Source organism: Myotis nattereri, assembly GCF_964212035.1.
Source record: "Myotis nattereri genome assembly, chromosome: 14".
Classification (NCBI taxonomy): Eukaryota; Metazoa; Chordata; class Mammalia; order Chiroptera; family Vespertilionidae; genus Myotis; species Myotis nattereri.
Genome location: NC_138089.1, coordinates 60,404,820 through 60,421,807, shown reverse-complemented (window position 1 = coordinate 60,421,807; position 16,988 = coordinate 60,404,820). Strand labels below are relative to the sequence as shown.

The window sequence follows — 16,988 nt, the reverse complement described above, 5'->3', positions numbered from 1 at the left end:
GAAAACAGCCAAACAGAGCAAAGCAGGGCCTGCAGGGCGGGGCGCGACCCCCGCCAGCTGCTACCCTCCTGCTCTGGGCCTTGCTCCCGCGGCTGACGCAGCCCTTCCCTATATCCCCCCGGCGGGGGGCATTGGTAGGGGCCCTGTTCCCACTTACCATCCAGGCGCTTCCAGAATCTGCCCATTTCAAGCCAATACCGTGATGACATTGGGCCTCTGAGCGCGCCATCAGAGAGAAGAGGTGCTCACGTTCTCTGTACGTCCTCCTGCTTTCAGGGGGGTGTGCCGCGAGGCGGGCAGTTTAATGCGCCCGCCTCACCCGCCTCACCCGCGGCCGGGCCAGGGCCAGCCAGGCTGCGCGCTCCTCCAGGCCAGGCCTCCTCTGGCTGCGGCCTGGCCATGGCAGCATCTGCTCGGCGGCCCTGAGGGCAAGTGCGACTCGGGCTCTGCCTCAGGCCGCCTGGCCGCGCTCCCGCACCAGCTCCCTGCCGGTTCGCCCCGTGTGCTGGTCCTCCCGGCTCTCCCGACACCGGCTGACCCCCGGCTCCGGTGGCCCAGGGTTAGGGGAAGGCTTGCAGACCAGAGGGATCTGTGCCTGGCATTTCTTCCCTCCAACAGGTTTTGTTGGGGGTGGAGTGGGGGAGAGGATGAAGTGGATTTGGAGGAGGAAAAACCTGGGGCAGGAGGTAGGGAATAGAAAAGAAATCCAAGTGTAGCTGCTTTGCTAATCGCTTTATAATCAGAACAAGCGAGTGGAGAACGGCCTGTGCAGAACAACACACTAAGGTTCAAGATGGAGGTGGCCTGCAGGCGGGGCGGGGCGGGGTGGGACTGCAGTCCCTACTCCTGGCGGGTCACTGGTGTGCGGTCGGTCCGCTAGCGTCCGCTTGGCCCGGATGGAAGCACATGAGTGTCAGTTTCATGTGTCACGTAACCACCGGAGTTCCTCCCCAGGGGAGCGCCAGGCGGGGCTGCACTTAATATCCAACTCCTGACTCCGGCCGCCACCCTTCTCCGTCCATCCGTCCGTCCGTCCGTCCGTCCGCTCCTTCAATGCCCGAGGGGCACCTCCCTGAGCCCTGCTGCCCCTCCTGCAGCATCGCCTTGGTGATCACCCCCTTTCTCGCACGTTACAGGGAGCAGGGCTGGTCTCCTGGGGGGAAGGGGGCGTAACTCTGGAAACCATTTATTACTCTAAGTTGAAAGTTTAATCATTTTATTTTTTAAATATATATTTTTATTGATTTCAGAGAGGAAGGGGGAGGGAGAGAGGTAGAAGCATCAATGATGAGAGAGAATTATTGATCGGCTGCCTCCTGCCCACCCCCCACTGGGGATCGAGCCCGCCATCAGGGCACATGCCTTTGACCAGAATCAAACCCAGGACCTTGCAGTCCGCAGTCTGACGCTCTATCCACTGAGCCACACCGGCCAGGGCGAAAGTTCAATCATTTTAATTCAAAGCTGAGGCCTGTGGAGAGAGCGCCCTCAGCATTAACAGCTGTGGCCTCATCGAAGGGTCTGTCCAACTTTTTTTTTTTTAAATATATTTTATTGATTTTTTACAGAGAGGAAGGGAGAGAGATAGTTAGAAACATCGATGAGAGAGAAACATCGATCAGCTGCCTCCTGCACATCTCCTACTGGGGATGTGCCCGCAACCCAGGTACATGCCCTTGGCCGGAATCGAACCTGGGACCTTTCAGTCCGCAGGCCAACGCTCTATCCACTGAGCCACACCGGTTTTGGCAACTTTTAATGCCAAAGCAGGACCGCTGCGCTGTGACTGCTGAGTTACGACATCTGTTCCTCCTGTTCCATCTGTGTCCAGCAGCCAAAGGTCAGGGTGCCTCAGTGCCCAGGCACTGCGTGTCTCCGTAGAATGCCCGGTGAGCTTGTGTCTTAACAAGTCCGGGCTAATGAAAACCACACCGCCGGACAATCAGCAGGAAAGGGTATTCTGTTGATTTTATTCCTAAGGCTTGTTTGTTTCAACTACTGTGCCTGCCAGGTTCAGTGAGCATGACACAGCCCAGACACAGCCCAGAGGCTGGAGCGTCTGTGGCTCTTCGGATGCCAGTAGAGATTTGGCTCTGCCCTGGACCAGCCTCCTCTGCCTTCCCAGGGGGGGAGGCCCGTGGCCTGGGCCCCGAGAGCCACCTAGGGGCTCCTCCCTCTGCTGTGACTCCTGTGACCGTCTGAGGAGGAAACTAAAGCCAATGACAGCACAACTGTCTTAACATCCGAGTATCCAACGTCACCCCCAAAGCGCACCCTGCTCACTGCCTTCGCCCTCCTGTGCTCACGGCCTCACTCATTCCATCTGAAAGGAGAGTGCAATATGAGCTCCAGAAAAGCCGGCCGGCGGGGCTCAGTGGCTGAGCATCGACCTATGAACCAGGAGGTCACGGTTCGATTCCCGGTCAGGGCACAAGCCCGGGTTGTGGACTCCATCCCCGTGTGGGGCGCGCCACGATTCTCTCTCATCATTGATGTTTCTCTCTCTCCCTCCCTCTTCTCCCAAAGTGCCCAGGACACAACAGCCTTTCTGCCCTCAGAAAAGATGGTTGCTTCCTAGGAGGGTTGAGCAGTTGTGAAAAATTCCTCATGCCAGGCCTCAGGCCAAAACTCTTCCTCCAGCAGGCCTTTCCCAGCTGGCTGCCACAGCGCCCCAGGGCCAGGATCCATATTGACAAGTAGGCTTCCCGCGTAAAACACTGTTCCCGCTGTAAATATTTAGCTGGAACCAAGATCTGAGTGTTCTCCTCCACGGGCCAGGGGGAGAGCAACCTGCGGGGCAGAGCCAGGCTGCCCGGGCGGACGGCCTCTCCTCGCTGGGACCTACCCAGGCGCAGGGCCCCTCCTCGTTCGCACGCCTCCTGCTGCTTCCTCAGAGACTGGCTTGAACTGGGCCTCTGGGCCTTTTCATCGGCTGCTTTGATCATTAACAACTCAAAACGCCCCCAGTGGCAGGTGGGTTCCTGGGTGCAGGGCAGGGCACGGCCCCAGGTGGTCTGTCACCTTCCCCCTGGTCCCCTGACCCCTTTGGATATGTCCCTGGGATTGAGGTGGAGGGTCTGGGCTGAGGAGCCAGAGCGGAGGCCAGGAGGTGAGGGAGCAGGAGGCAGGAGGGACCCTGGGCCCAGCGATGAGAAGCAGGCCTCTGAGCCCAATTTGCTGGCTGGAGCCACACAGAGGCAGAGCCCACTGAGCAGAGTGGCCCCGGGGCCACCTGGCGAGAGTTCAGACTCTGGTCCAGACCCACGTGGCTCGACACCCACAGCGAGGGAAGTGGCCCATGGAGATCCGGCTGCGCTGGGGCCAGGGTCTCTGTGTCCAGCCCACGGCCAACCTGGAACTGGCCTTTGAAAGAATCCTGGCTCTGCTCTCAGGCCTCAGCTGTGACCTCCACTTGGCCATTCACTCGTCTCTCTCCTTTTTAAAAAATTAATATATTTTTATTGATTTCAGAGAGGAAGGGAGCGGGAGAGAGAAATATCAATGATGAGAATCATGGATTGGCTGCCTCCTGCATACCTCACACTGGGGATCGAGCCCACAACCCGGGCATGTGCCCCGACTGGGAATCAAACTATGACCTCCTGGTTCATAGGTCGACACTCAACCACTGTGCCACCCGGCCAGGATCTCTCCTTTCTCTCTCTCTCTTTTTTTAAAAATATATTTTATTGATTTTTTACAGAGAGGAAGGGAGAGAGATAGAGAGTTAGAAACATCGATGAGAGAGAAACATCGATCAGCTGCCTCCTGCACATCTCCCACTGGGGATGTGCCCACAACCCAGGTACATGCCCTTGACCGGAATTGAACCCGGGACCCCTCAGTCCGCAGGCCGACGCTCTATCCACTGAGCCAAACCGGTTTCGGCCTCTCCTTTCTCTATCCCTTCTTCCTCAGCTGCCCCTCAGCCCCCAGCCGCCCCAGGAGCTTCTAAGACCAGCTCCTGCCCTGAGTGTGGGACAGAGCCTGCCAGTGGTCCCAGTGGCTTCAGCATTGACCGTGGGGAGGCGGCCAGGGGAGGGGAGCCGCTCCGAGGGCAGCCGGGCAGCCAACCCGACTGTGCCTGGAGTTCCCGTGTGCGGAGAGCAGGCTCCAGAGCTCTTATTTGTTCTCGAAGCTGCGTGTTTCCATTTTGGTCCTGCTAATCCCAGCGCAGCCAGTGTTTCCACAGAAACAGCCTGCGATTGCCTGGCTCGCCCAGAGGAACTGGGGGGACAGGGAGACGCCACCCCGCGTTCCTCAGTCTGTTCCTCCAGAGCCGGCTCTGGGCCCAGCTCCGCCGCCTGGGGAGGGAGTTGTATGACAACCAATGTTCTGGCTCCTGTCCCCTCCAGGGAGCCCCCGAGACCCCCACCTGCCGGGGAGCACACCTGCCCGCTGCAGGAAGCGGTGCCCAGGCAGGAAGGCCTCCTCGGGCCCCTGGGGAGCCGGTGCTGAGGGGCAGGTGGCAGGGGAGTGACCAGCTTGCGGCCTGAGGGGCAGTTCCCAGAACAGCTGTGTCTACAGGGGAAGCTCCGAGTGCCAGGGTTCCAGGAGCACGGCCCCTGCAGTGAATGGGAATTTCCACAAACAGAGCATTGCCCGGTGCGAGGGGCTCAGCGTCAACCAGAGCCAGGAGGTCACGGCTCAATTCCCGGTCAGGGCAGGGCACAGGCCCGGGTGGTGGTTCCATCCCCAGTGGGAGGCGTGCAGGAGGCAGCCTGTCAATGCTTCTCTCTCATCATTGATGTTCCTCTCCCTCTCTGCCTCCCCCTCCCTCTCCCTCCCCCTCCCCTCTCCCTCCCCCTCCCCTCTCCCTCCCCCTCCCTCTCCCTCTCTTCCTCTCTGAACTCAATAGACATACCTTTAAAACAAAAACAAGCCCCACTGGCCCAATAACCGAGGCCAGGGTGCACCTGGTGCAGTCAGGTTGATGGAGGGCTGGTGGTGGGAAGGAACAATTTAGTTCCCAGGAAAGGCGTTCCATGGGGCCATGAAAACTGCCAGCTTTCTAAACAAAACAAAACACAAGCCCTGGCTGGTTTGGCTCAGTGGATAGAGCGTCGGCCTGGGGACTGAAGGGTCCCAGGTTCGATTTCGGTCAAGGGCATGTCCCTGGGTTGCGGGCACATCCCCAGTAGGAGATGTGCAGGAGGCGGCTGATCGATGCTTCTCTCTCATCGATGTCTCTAACTCTCTATCCCTCTCCCTTCCTCTCTGTAAAAAATCAATATATTTAAAAAAAACAACACACAAAACACAACAAAAAACTAAACAGAGGTATATGGGGCGCGGTTAGTGTTCGGACAGGTTCAAGCCTCAGACTGATGAGAGGGCACAGTCCTCTCGTTGCCACGTGCACGTCCCAGCTGGAGGGCAGAGCCCTCCCAGCACAGTCATAGCCAACGGCCGTAGCTGTGAGCTTGAACCTGTGGTCCGAACATGTGGCCCCAGTGCCTTGTGATGGAGTTCAGGTGCATGTAGTTGAGTGAGGTTGAAACTCACGAGAACGCTGTAAACAACGTGCTCACGCCCCTACTTTGCCTCGTGGCATCTGCTATAAAATAAAGACACGGCTTGTGGGCGCGGGCGCTGTCTCCTCATCAGGGAGCAGCGTCCCACCCAGACCCAGCTTTCATTCCCTTGTCTGTCTCTTCTGAGCCTTTCACCCCCCCAACTCAGGGTCACCGAACCAGGCTGCACTGGCGCGGCACATAAGGCGCCCTGAGGCTGAGTATGCCATGGCCGTGTTGGCTCGCCACAGAGGTACATCTGTGGGCCGCCAGGGAGCCCCTCTGCCCACCCCAGCCTGCCCCACGCTCTACCCTTGCCCCCCGGCAACCGCCTCCACCCAGTCAGGAAGCCCCCCGTTTTGGTCTTCCAGGGTGAGGGCCCTGCCATTCCTGGCAGCCGCTCCCCGCCACCCCGGGACGGGAATTGAGTTGAGAAGCAGCTCTGACCCGCCCGCAGGAAAGGGACCCCCAGGAGGCCCTGCTAAGCCTGCTGCCGGCCTGGCCTCTGCCCACCGCTGGGCACGGTGAACGGCAGTTCGGGCAGGTGCCTGGTGAGGGAGTCCATGGCTGGTTGGCAGAGAGGAGGGTTTTAAAAAACTTTATAATTCCTTCTTTCTACAGAAGTGATACATGCCCATGTCAATAGGTTAGAAAACACAGGAAAAGGGGAAACTGAACCCCACCGTGTCCCCTCCGTGACAATGCTCTGCACATGTGCTCACACGTTTTCACAAACGGGATCAACTGCATTTAAAAAAAGTAACACATTGTAAATTTTAGAGCAAGGAGGTTTGCAGGAAAGCTGTAAACACAGTGAGTTTATACGTGCCCCTCACCCAGCCCCCCAATGTGAACGCCTCATTTCACTGGCAGATTCGTCAAACTAAGAGGCTAACAGATGCATGAACAGGACCAACCCGCCTCGCCTGGGTTGCACCAGCTTCCCCCTCCTGCTCCGGCCGGCCACTGCCTCCTCTCCTTGGCTGCTGTCCGCTGGCCCGTTTGTCATGATGGTGAGTCCCGGCCAGGGGCCCCGCACAGCATCTCCCCGGGCCAGGCTGGGCCCCCGCAGAGGTGAGCTTTGGATCAGGGGGCCCAAGGCAGGCCGCCTCCTCGTCACACCGCGGGGTGGGTGGCCCCGCAGGACGCAGGCTGCTCACCTACAGACCCGTTCCTCCTTCGCCCTCCGTCCAGCTCCCTCCGGCGGGATGCACCATGGTGACCTGGGCTGCTGACTACCCCGGGGCCCGGCCTCTCCATGCAGCCGCCGCCTCCTGTGCGTGGCGGCCAAGGCCAGGAGAAGAAACTGGCCACCAACCCCACAGGCTGGGAGCTCACTGCCGGGTCGGTCCTTGGCCTGCCCTCTGCCTGGGTGGGCGGCGGCGGCTGTGCCCCAGGGTGGCCAGGGCTCTCGGGGTGCAGGCAGGCGCACCATCGAGCCAATCCGCTAAGGAGCGCGTGCCTGGTCTCCCCCTCCGACCCCTGAGCCCGGAGGAGTCACCAGACCTAAGGCAGGGGTGAGGTCCGTGGCCTCTAAATGTCCTGGGGGGTGGTCCCCTGGGCCTCCTGCTTGGCTCTCTGGTCTGCTGGGCAGCCTCCTCCCCCAACCCCCGCCTGAGCCCAGGAGGCACTTACCTGCCACTGTTTCCGAGAGGCTCAGGCCTTGCCCAGTCATTAGGTTCCTGAAGGAACACCATGCTTTTGAGATTTGCCTCAATAATTTCTGATGAGGCCCTTTCTTTCCAGGGTGTATGGAGCCAGACCTGCTAAGCTCTGGGGCTGTGCTGACCTCGGGGGCAGTGTCCTGGCCTCCCTCCCTCCCTGCCCACTTTGCCCAAACAGGGCCATTGCCCCACCGTGGCCTCAGGGTCCCCAGGCCTGGAGGGGCATGGATGAGGTCCAGGCATGAAGGTGGATGGGAGGCACCTGTGTGCACCTCTCCCTCCCCACCCACCAGCTAGGGCCCAGGTGTCTGAAGTGGGGTGGTGGGGAGGCCTCAGGATGCCTGTCAAGAGGGGACCAGGGACGCTCCCAGCCCCTTTGAGGGCAGGGCTGGGGATCGAGGGAAGGCTGGTCTAGAGATGAGGAGGGCCTCCACCAGGGTCCACCAAGCTCACTGGCTGTGGCCGCAGGGGCTCATGGGAAAGAACACCAAGAGACACAGCAGAGGCCACAGCCCACACCTGCCTGGAGCACCAGGTATATTGACCATCAACCAAAGAAACAGGTGCAAGTGAAGACAAGGAACAGTCAGAACTATTTCAAAGCAACAGGAAAACGAAACAAAGCAAATGGAAACAAAGCTGGGCTCCCAGCTCCGAAAGGGAACTGGAAGTTAGGGGGGGGCGGGCGTCAGATTCGGCCAACCCTCTGAGAAACGGGACTGCGCGGGCCTCCGCCTCCGCCTCCCGGGAGGCACCGGGCGGGCGCCCCTCACTCCATGTGGTATTTGAAAGAGCCCATCAGGTGGTAGTCCTCCTCCAGGTCCAGGACCGTCTGGACCACGCTGTGGTCGTCGAAGGCCCGCCGGAGGCTGCCGGGGTCGGCCTCCACCGCCTTCTGCGGGCTCTCGTCCATGAGCAGCGCCCAGGCCTCCTCCGTGAAGGGGGAGTCTCCGCAGGCGTCACACACGCGGTTCAGCTCGTTTTCAAATTCCAGTTTCCCGGCCAGCTCTTCAATGGTCCGGATGCTGGTGTTGTCTTGGAAACAAGGACACTCAGCGTTACGCTCCAGGGAGGCCTCCGAAGGCAAAGTGAACGCATGTGGCTGCTCAGCTGGGTTTGCACAAGGCGGGCATGTCCGCGGGGGCAGGCTGGCTGCCAGAGCCCGGGCCAAACCTTAAGGGGGCTCAGTGCCCCCCTTTCTGGCTCTGCTGTTAAAGTGCCCAGCTATCTGCAGCCCCCAAGGAAATTGTGGGCAGGAGGATACAGGGGTGCATATGTGTGTCCCGGCTCTCAGGCATGTGGAGAGAGTGGGGTACAACACCGCTGACCTGCAGGGCGAGCAGAGGTAGCCAGGCCTTCAGCTCACCTCCTGGGGCGACTAGAGGAGACTCAGCACCCTAAGGCAGTGGGCGGGAAGGGTCTCCCCCCACTGGGTGGCATCTCCCTCCCCTCCCTGAAGAGCCAACCGCTCCAGGGCTAAGCATCCCTGAAGTAGGAGCCGTGTGTCCTGTGCAATGAGTCATGGAAACAGGGGTCACATAGCTCACCCACAGAACGTGCAGACGTGCGGAAAAGGGTCTGCCAGACGCACAGCACGCTGTCAATATCTCTCGGTGGTGGAATTAGAGCGGAGCTTTGGGATTTTTTAAGTTAATGTTTTTACTGATTTTTTTTAGAGGGAGAGGAAGTGAGGGAGAGCGAGAAACATCACTGATCGGCTGTCTCCTGCACACCCCCTACTGGGGACCAAGCCCGAAATCTGGGCTTGTGCCCTGACTGGTAATGGAACCAGTGACCTCCTGGTACAGGGGTCAACACTCAACCAACTGAGCCACACCAGCCGGGCTAAGATTTCATCATGAGTTTCCACCACAGCTGGACTCGCCCACCTTTGTCTGCGTCCTGTTTCCTGCAGATCTCAGCTCAACCACCAAGTTCTGGGGCCTCGGGGCTGCACTGTGACTGGCAGTTCTGAAACGGCTCCCCAGGCTGTCAGCTCCACGCAGGTCTCTGCACAGAGCCTGCCAGGAGCAAGGCCAATGCACCGAGTACCCGGATGAGAAGGAGTGGTCTTGCTTGACCCCCGCCATCGCCGGCCTGCGGGGCCTCTGCTCGAGGCGAGCGGAGCGACCCGTACTCACCGATGATGTCCAGCAGGTCCTTGGTGACCTCTTGGCTAGAACTGCCCAGAGGCAGATTGGAGTCAACCTTCAACTCTTTCTCCAGATCTTTCCTGCAGCTCCCGGGCGAAAAGAAAAGGTGGGGAATTAGAGCCTCTTTCAAGAAAAATATTATTAGTGTGTGTTTTTTAATGTCCTTTTTTTAAAGTATTTTTATTGATTTCAGAGAGGAAGGGAGGGAGGGAGAGACACCGTGATGAGAATCATGGATCAGCTGCCTCCTGCACGCCCCAGCTGGGGATCAAGCCCACAACCCGGCCTGTGCCCCGACCGGAATCGAATCGTGACCTCCTGGTTCATAGGTCAATGCTCAACCACTGAGCCACACCGGCCGGGCCTCTTTCAATAAAATATTGACGGGTGTTAGGGAATGTTTAAGACGAAAAAAAAACGTACTGGCAACTGTTTATTGTCACATAAGCTGTGACTGGAGGACAACGGGAAATTACTACGTCAGTGGCACCGACCACGGCATCGCACACGACGGTCAGTGTCTCTGAAACCGGGATAACCACTTGAGCGGAGCCAGTGAACGGCTCCGTCCTTCTCTGCCCACAGGCAGCCAAGGTGGCGGCTTCCAGCGGGACCGGGGCGGGGAGGGGGGGGACCAGCCGGGCGAGGGCGAGGCCGCCACGGGGCGAAGGGCAGCAGGATGAAGGTTTTTCTCTCTGCGGCATAAAAAAATGTGGGGGGTGGGTAGGCGCTGGGAGGATGGGGGGAGGGGGGAGGGGGGACATCTGTAACACCATCGACAATAAAGTTTATTTTAAGGGGAAAAAAGAAAGAAAAAACAATGTGACTTGGAAAACCAGGATCTTGAACTCACTTCTCTGGTTGTGCCGAGTGCCTTCCATCACCCCTCACCCCAAACACACTCACACACACTCACACTCACATCCACACACTCACACTCACACACACTCACTCTCACACACACACACATTCACATTCACACTCACATTCACACTCACAGCCACACACACACACTCACACACATCCACACTCACACACACACATTCACACTCTCACACACACTCACACACACTCACACTCACACACATTCACACTCACACACACACACAATTTCGGGGCCAGGCCGGAGGCGGGCTGGGACCGGGGAGCAGGCCGAGCTCCCGGGCCGCGGCGGGGTCACCTGGCGCCGTCTCTGCGGCCGCTCTCCCCGGGCGCCGGGCTCCAGGGCGGCCGGTCGGGGGCCGGGCCGGGGGCGCCCAGCACGTTCTCCTTGCTGGCCAGCGGCCTCCTCGGGGCGCACGGGGCCGGCGGCTTGGCGCTCCCGGGGGCCGGGGCCGGGCCCTCGTTCTCGGGGGCGAAGGGAGCGGCCGGCGGGTGCGGCCGGCACAGCCCGGGCGTCGGGAGCGGCAGGGCCCCCCGCTGGGCGAGCCGGACGCCCTCCCAGGCCCGGTCGATGGCCGCGGTCAGCTCCTTCCGGCAGCGCCGCAGCTTCTCGGACATTTTCCCTGGAAGCGACCGCGTGTTCGTTACGTCAACACGAAACGGGGCGGCCGGACGCTCGGCGAGGCCCGAACCACCACGCGGGCCGCCCGCCCCCATCCGCCTCCATCCGCCCCCGGGTCCCCGCCTGCGACCCGGGGGGCAGGGGACCCCGCCCCAGGGGCCCCCCTTTCCTCCGCGGGGACCCCCCTCCCGCGGCTGACCGCCCCCCGCCCCCCGCGGAGAGCCTCACCGCCTGCAGCCGCGCCCGCCAACGGTCAGCGCCGGGCGTCGCACGTGCCCCAACCGCCGCGGCGCAGGTTAAAGGTCAGACAAGCCCGGCCCCCCCCCTGCCCCGTCTGTCCCACCCGGAGAGCAGCCGCCCGCCGGGCTCCGGCTGCGGTTGGGGGCGGGGAGCGTGTGGGAGGGGCCGGGCCGGGCCCCAGCGGAGCGCCCAGGCCGAGGGCAGGGGTCTCGCTTCTTAGCAAGATGGGGGCCTCTTTCCCAGCGGACCCCTCCCAGGAAGGCCGGCCTTCCGCTCCGGACCCGGCAGAGGCGGGCGCTGGGCAGGGCCCCGTCTGTGCGGACTTGAGTGACCGCTCACCAAGGCCCTCGGTGCGGGAGTTCAGGGGCGCAGGGAGCCGGGGCGCAGGGAGCCGGGGCGCAGGGAGCCGGGGCGCAGGGAGCCGGGGCGCAGGGAGAAGGGGCGCAGGGAGGAGGGGCGCAGGGAGCCGGGGCGCAGGGAGCCGGGGGCGGCAACAGGACAGCGCTGCGAGGTTCCCCTGAAGACTGAGGGCAGGAGACCCCACCGCCTGCACTCGGGGGAGACGCCGAGATGACCGGTGGCTGGAACACAGGCCCAGCCGAGGGCGGGGTGTTTGCTGGGGGGGCTCCTGGGGTGACCAGTGGTGGGCAGCTGCCTCCGCAGCCTCCTGACAGCTGTGCCCGCGGCGCCTTGGGATCCATCCAGCCCGCACGGCGCCCGCCCCGCCGCGGCTCACGGGTCCCACGGCCATCTCACCACCGACTTAAAAAGGAAAATCATTCAGCCTCTTGACATAACCCTTCCGAACAAAAGGGCGTTTTTTTCTTCTGCTCATAAAAGAAGGGAATTTCCTCATCTGGTTTTTAGACCAAACACTAGTAGTCTTCGGGGGGGGTCAGAGGTGTCCCGGGGTTACATGGGGGGGGCAGGTCAGTTGGTGTCCATGCTGCAGGCCGCCTCCTCCCCCAGGCCCTGCTGGGAGCTGCTGGGTCGCGGTCCTCCATCGGAGGAGCCAGGAAAGCCGGCGAGGGAAGGCGGCGTATGAAACTCATCGTCTCGACGTTGGTAAAACAGCACGTAAGCTGCCTTTGTCTAAAACACGAGAGGGGAGACGGCCATTACTGGCTGGAAAATCACCCGTTCTGCCCAGGTTCTCTGTCTCACTGTTGAGCTGGCACGCAGGGATCTGCCATGCTGTTACTCATCTCTCATTGTTATAAATACATGAACATCTTTGTGCATAAAGCTTTCCCCAATGTCATTTCCTTAGGACAGGTTCCCAGATGGGATCACTGATGAGGGCACATGAAAATCACGGGGGGAAGCAGGCACTGTGGCTCACTCACCACTATCTGATCCTCGGAGGCCAGGGACACGTTGCTGTCGTCAAAGTAATACCATTTCCCGTTCAGTTTGTTTTTCGCGTGCGCGGTGTCTGCCAAGCCAAAAGGAAATGCTCTAGCCGCCACCAGAGAGCTGACCTGGCCAGCTGACCAGGCTTGCACTAAACAAGACTCCAAACAATGAAAAATACAGACCCTGACACTAGAAGTAATTTACAGCTTGTGTCTTAACAGCCAAAAATAACTCAATCGTTTTAAAAAGCTCAAAAGGGCTTGAAGAGGATAAAAATGGAGCTGTCAAGAACCAACACTTTAATTTTGGGAAACAATTTTAAAAAAGGGTGAACCCCTTGTCCATGCCCAGGATGTCTACTGCTGCCCTCTGCCTCTGAAGCCTGTGGGCAGACCCGGGGAGGGACACTGTGGGCATCTGGGGTGTTGGCAGAGCTCGGATGTGGACAGACTTCAACCCATCTTTCTCGACAGCTGAGTCAAGAGCCCGTGGCTGGGTAACAGCTCCTCACAGTGATCCAGCAGCCCCCACAGACAACACTTCCTGTCTTGATTTTGTGCTATTTCTAAGCAGATGTGTTTACAACAGCAATGCCAACAGCCATGCCCAATTCCTGCTCCACCCAGGCTCCCAGAAATGACAGTGCTGAAATGGAACTAGCGCCTCCATGGCGTCATCTCCTGGGGTCCTCACTGGCTGTGGTGGCAGGAAAGGGGTAGGAGGAAACACAGCTCCTCACCTCCCCATTACAAACACCTTTCCATAAACGGGTAGAAAATGGTTCGCTAAAAACGCAAACCCACACACACAAAGTTTTGGGAAACACCGCAGAGCAAGGAGGAAAAAGTAAAATCAGCATCTTGGTGTGTCTCCTCCAAGGCTTCCCCAACCCCAGTTTCTTTGCCTTTGGTTTTTTCTTTTTTAAAAATATTTTATTGACTTTTTACAGAGAGGAAGGGAGAGGGATAGAGAGCCAGAAACATCAATGAGAGAGAAACATCGATCAGCTGCCTCTTGCACACCCCCCACTGGGGATGTGCCCGCAACCAAGGAACATGCCCTTGACCAGAATCGAACCTGGGACCCTTGAGTCCGCAGGCTGACGCTCTATCCACTGAGCCAAACCAGTTAGGGCTGCCTTTGGTTTTCACGTAGTTGTGACACCACCTTCCATAAGGATGCGATTCTGTGGTTTCACAGCCTGTCACGGCATTTCCCTTTACTGTGTTGTGCGATGGACAGCGTGCCAGCTCCTGATCACCATGCTGTTACTGGTTCTTCACTGTTATAAACACCCAGAGGCCTTCCCCGGCTGCCGGCACCGGCTTCCCTCTGGCACCCAGGACCCGGGCTTCCTTCGTAGCCCCGGCTTTGTCCAGAAGGACGTCAGTCTAATTAGCATATTACGCTTTTATTATTATAGATGAATATCTTTGTGCATAAAGCTTTCCCCAATATCATTTCCTTAGGACAGATTCCCAGAAATGGGATTATTGGATTAAAATATGAAAATCAGCCTGGCACGGTGGCTCAGTGGTTAAGCACTGACCTATAAACCAGCTCATGGTTCGATTCCCGGTCAGGGCACATGCCCAGGGGTTGTGGGCTCGATCCCCAGTGTGGGGCGTGCAGGAGACAGCCGATCAATATTCTATCTTATCATTGATGTTTCTCCCTCTCCCTCTCTCTTCCTCTCTGAAATCAATAAAAAGATTTTTTTAAAAATATATTTTATTGATTTTTTACAGAGAGGAAGGGAGAGAGAGAGTTAGAAACATCGATGGGAGAGAAACATCGATCAGCCGCCTCCTGCACATCTCCCACTGGGGATGTGCCCGCAACCAAGATACATGCCCTTGACCGGAATCGAACCTGGGACCTTTCAGTCCGCAGGTCGACGCTCTATCCACTGAGCCAAACCGGTTTCGGCAATAAAAATATTTTAAAAAATATGAAAACCAAAAAAATTTTGCAAATGAAGGGGCAACTGTATGGAAAAGGCCTGAGGCCATGGAGCTGTGGAACACAAGTGCTGAAAGGCCATGCCTGGCAGCAGGAAGGGGCTCGAGAGAGCTGACAGGCAGAGGGCATTGGGCGATGTTAGAGGGAACGGATGCCGGTACTTACAGTGGCCAACTCCCATGGCTCCATAATGATTGGACACGGCAATGAGGTCATACACGTACGGCCTTGCCGACGGGTCACAGACAAACTCGGACATGTTCAGACCTCTAAGCACAAAACACAAAAACAGCCTTAACGACATTAAATTTAGAGCAAGTCAGGGTGACCCAGCAACCCCCTTATGCAGCGGACTAGACCCAAGGGAGGCGCTCCAACACCCGCTGCAGAGGGATGAACACGCAGGACGGGCCTGGTCTGTTCTGACCGCTGACCTGCTCAGGCTGCAAAAGAGAAGCCTCCCGGGGAGCCCCAAGCCCCAACCAAACGGTGAGGAAGCTCTCGCACAGACCAGGCTGCAGGACTATGCAGAGATGGCGGTCACTCTCGAAACTACCAGCGGAGCCTTAAACGTTGAAGCTAAACCAGAACAGGCCCCATAAAGCTTTATCCCTTATTTTATTTTGGAAATGTCAAACATACGGAAAAATTAGGAGTTTTCCAACAAATATTTAATGCTCACCACCTAAGTTCTTCCATTGACACGCCTATATGTGGGCAAATACATGTCTCTATCCACCCCCTCCGACCCCCAAAGCATTTTAAAAGCTGCCTCTTGTGGTGGAATCCTATCTTGTCGTCTTACTTTCCTGTCAGTCTCACTCTGGACTCTGGGGCCTGAGAGGACCTGAGGAGACAGCCCGTCCCCCGCCCTGGCCTGGGACAGGAGTGTGGTGGGTCTGCGGCCCCACCTGCAGCCCCAATAGCCCATTCGCCCTGTGGGACGACGGGGAGGGCAGTAGCTGAAGTCTCACCTCCCGGAGCCCAGCCACACCCCCTCCTGCAGCCAAGTCTTTGGTGGCAAACCCTCTGCCCATCAGTGCCCAGCTCTCCTCCTGTTTAATGTCCCAGTGACACTGAGTCCCGGGACCCACCTGACCGGGAATTCCACGACCGTGTCGAGCTTGTCCCTCCAGTACCGGCTGTAGGAGAAACGTTTGAGGTGCACCACCAGGATCTTGGGCAAGGACCACAGGTCAAACTTCTTCGTGGCCTGTTGATGCCTCTTACAGTTGGGACAGTACCTGAAGCGAAAAGGGAAACCTCCACTGGGGGGAGGCAGGGAGCGAGGCCACGGGGCGCCGCCTGGAGGCATCGCACAGCCCACACCCCTTCCCGCCCGCAGCAAGCGGCTCTAAGTCACCTTCCCAACGGGGATGGCTTTGTCAGTCTGGAACACACAACCCACAGGGGAAGGTCTGTGTCGCTGGGTCGGCGACGTCAGTGACGTGCACATGCGAAGGGCTGTGTGGACGCCGCTGGCCCCACGGTGCCAGGGGCCGGGCGGGGGCCTACCAGGGGTCGTGCTCCCCGAGCGTCTCCATGGTGGTGAAGAGCTCGATGCAGTCCCGCAGGGCCATGGCGGTCTTCTTCTTTTTCTGCGGCTGCAGCATGCTCACGTGCTTCTCGAAGGCCTGTGGGGACACAGCGAGTTCTGCGGGGAGACGAGACCTCCCGGCAGCTGCAGCCTCGAGCTGTCATGGAGCCTCGCTGTTGCTGTCACTCGGCCCAGAGCAGAACCTGCACCGCCGCCCGGGCCCCCACGGGCCTACCTCAGACTCCTGCTCATCGTAATACAGGCTCCGGGTCTCCGTGTCCCAGTCGATGGCCAGGGTGGACCGAGCTGTGGGGGACCAAAGTGTCACTCGTGAGTGAAGGGCCAACAATGGGAGGAGCTCTTCAGGTCACACTCAGGCCGCGCACCAGCACGGGCCGCCATCACCAGCCACTGCCGGGAGCAATGCTCTGCCCTCAGCCGGCCAACTCCGAACCCCTGGCCCCACATCCTTCGGCAGAGATCTCCTCACCGCACAGACAAGCGCCACGGCTGCTAACCACATAGGGTTTTGAAAGAATGGAGAAACAGTGGCCGGATTTGCCCTCTGGCCTTAAACCGTAAGAAAACCTGACCAGGTAAGACTGACACAACTATTTCAGACGCTGGACGTGGGGCAGAGAAAGCCTGCCACCCAAGGCGGGAAACAAACACGGAGCTGCCCGTGGCCCGCCTCCTGCCTGAAGGCATTTTCCAGGCCCCAGCGTGGGGGTGGCGTGGGGGTGGCGTGGGGCAGGGGGGGGAGGGGGGGAGATTGCGCTGAGGAGTCAGACTGGAGTTCCAGAAAATCGCTAGAAATTGCAAGACAATTTCTAAAAGGGGAACGCTGCCCAGAGAGAGGGAGCTGCAGAGAGAATGAGCTCAAAAAGATGTCAATAAAACTGTTATTTAGAGATTTTTAAAGAAGTATAGCAAAGGAGAAGCGCTAGCTAGCTCAAGGACCCAGTTCCTCCTCCTCCAGGGAAGGAGGCTGACACAGCTGCTGCGCAGCTGCCCTCCTGCCGTGCCGGCGTCCTGTCCCTGTGCTGTCACACGACGTCC

At 59.0% G+C, this 16,988-nt stretch overlaps 2 protein-coding genes across 6 annotated transcripts in view; both read right to left on the bottom strand.

Moving 5' to 3' along the window:
* Positions 1-7,751: 7,751 nt before the first annotated feature.
* Positions 7,752-10,897, bottom strand: LOC308529872 (uncharacterized protein C3orf62). 3 transcript variants are annotated; one of them, XM_081106230.1, is made up of 3 exons: positions 10,511-10,897; positions 9,319-9,410; positions 7,752-8,212 (listed from the first exon to the last, which is right to left on the bottom strand). In XM_081106230.1, the coding sequence occupies exons 1-3, from the start codon at positions 10,828-10,830 to the stop codon at positions 7,947-7,949; spliced, it is 678 nt and encodes a 225-aa protein (XP_080962356.1). In that variant the 5' UTR covers positions 10,831-10,897; the 3' UTR covers positions 7,752-7,946. The 3 variants fall into 3 exon arrangements, with proteins under 3 accessions (XP_080962356.1, XP_080962357.1, XP_080962358.1); XM_081106231.1 differs by lacking the exon at positions 10,511-10,897 and adding an exon at positions 9,754-10,430 and having other exon boundaries at positions 9,319-9,416; XM_081106232.1 differs by lacking the exon at positions 10,511-10,897 and adding an exon at positions 9,754-10,282.
* A 965-nt stretch (positions 10,898-11,862) lies between these two features.
* The window catches only part of USP4 (ubiquitin specific peptidase 4), a 31,369-nt gene continuing 26,243 nt past the window's right edge, over positions 11,863-16,988 (bottom strand). For all 3 annotated transcript variants that reach the window (XM_081106307.1, XM_081106308.1, XM_081106306.1), the window contains 6 exons: positions 16,165-16,235; positions 15,908-16,026; positions 15,487-15,636; positions 14,558-14,661; positions 12,421-12,509; positions 11,863-12,166 (listed from right to left, as the gene is read on the bottom strand). In XM_081106307.1, coding sequence (XP_080962433.1) covers positions 12,005-12,166; positions 12,421-12,509; positions 14,558-14,661; positions 15,487-15,636; positions 15,908-16,026; positions 16,165-16,235 — 695 coding nt within the window. In that variant the 3' untranslated portion in view covers positions 11,863-12,004. The remainder of the gene's footprint in view (positions 12,167-12,420; positions 12,510-14,557; positions 14,662-15,486; positions 15,637-15,907; positions 16,027-16,164; positions 16,236-16,988) is intronic.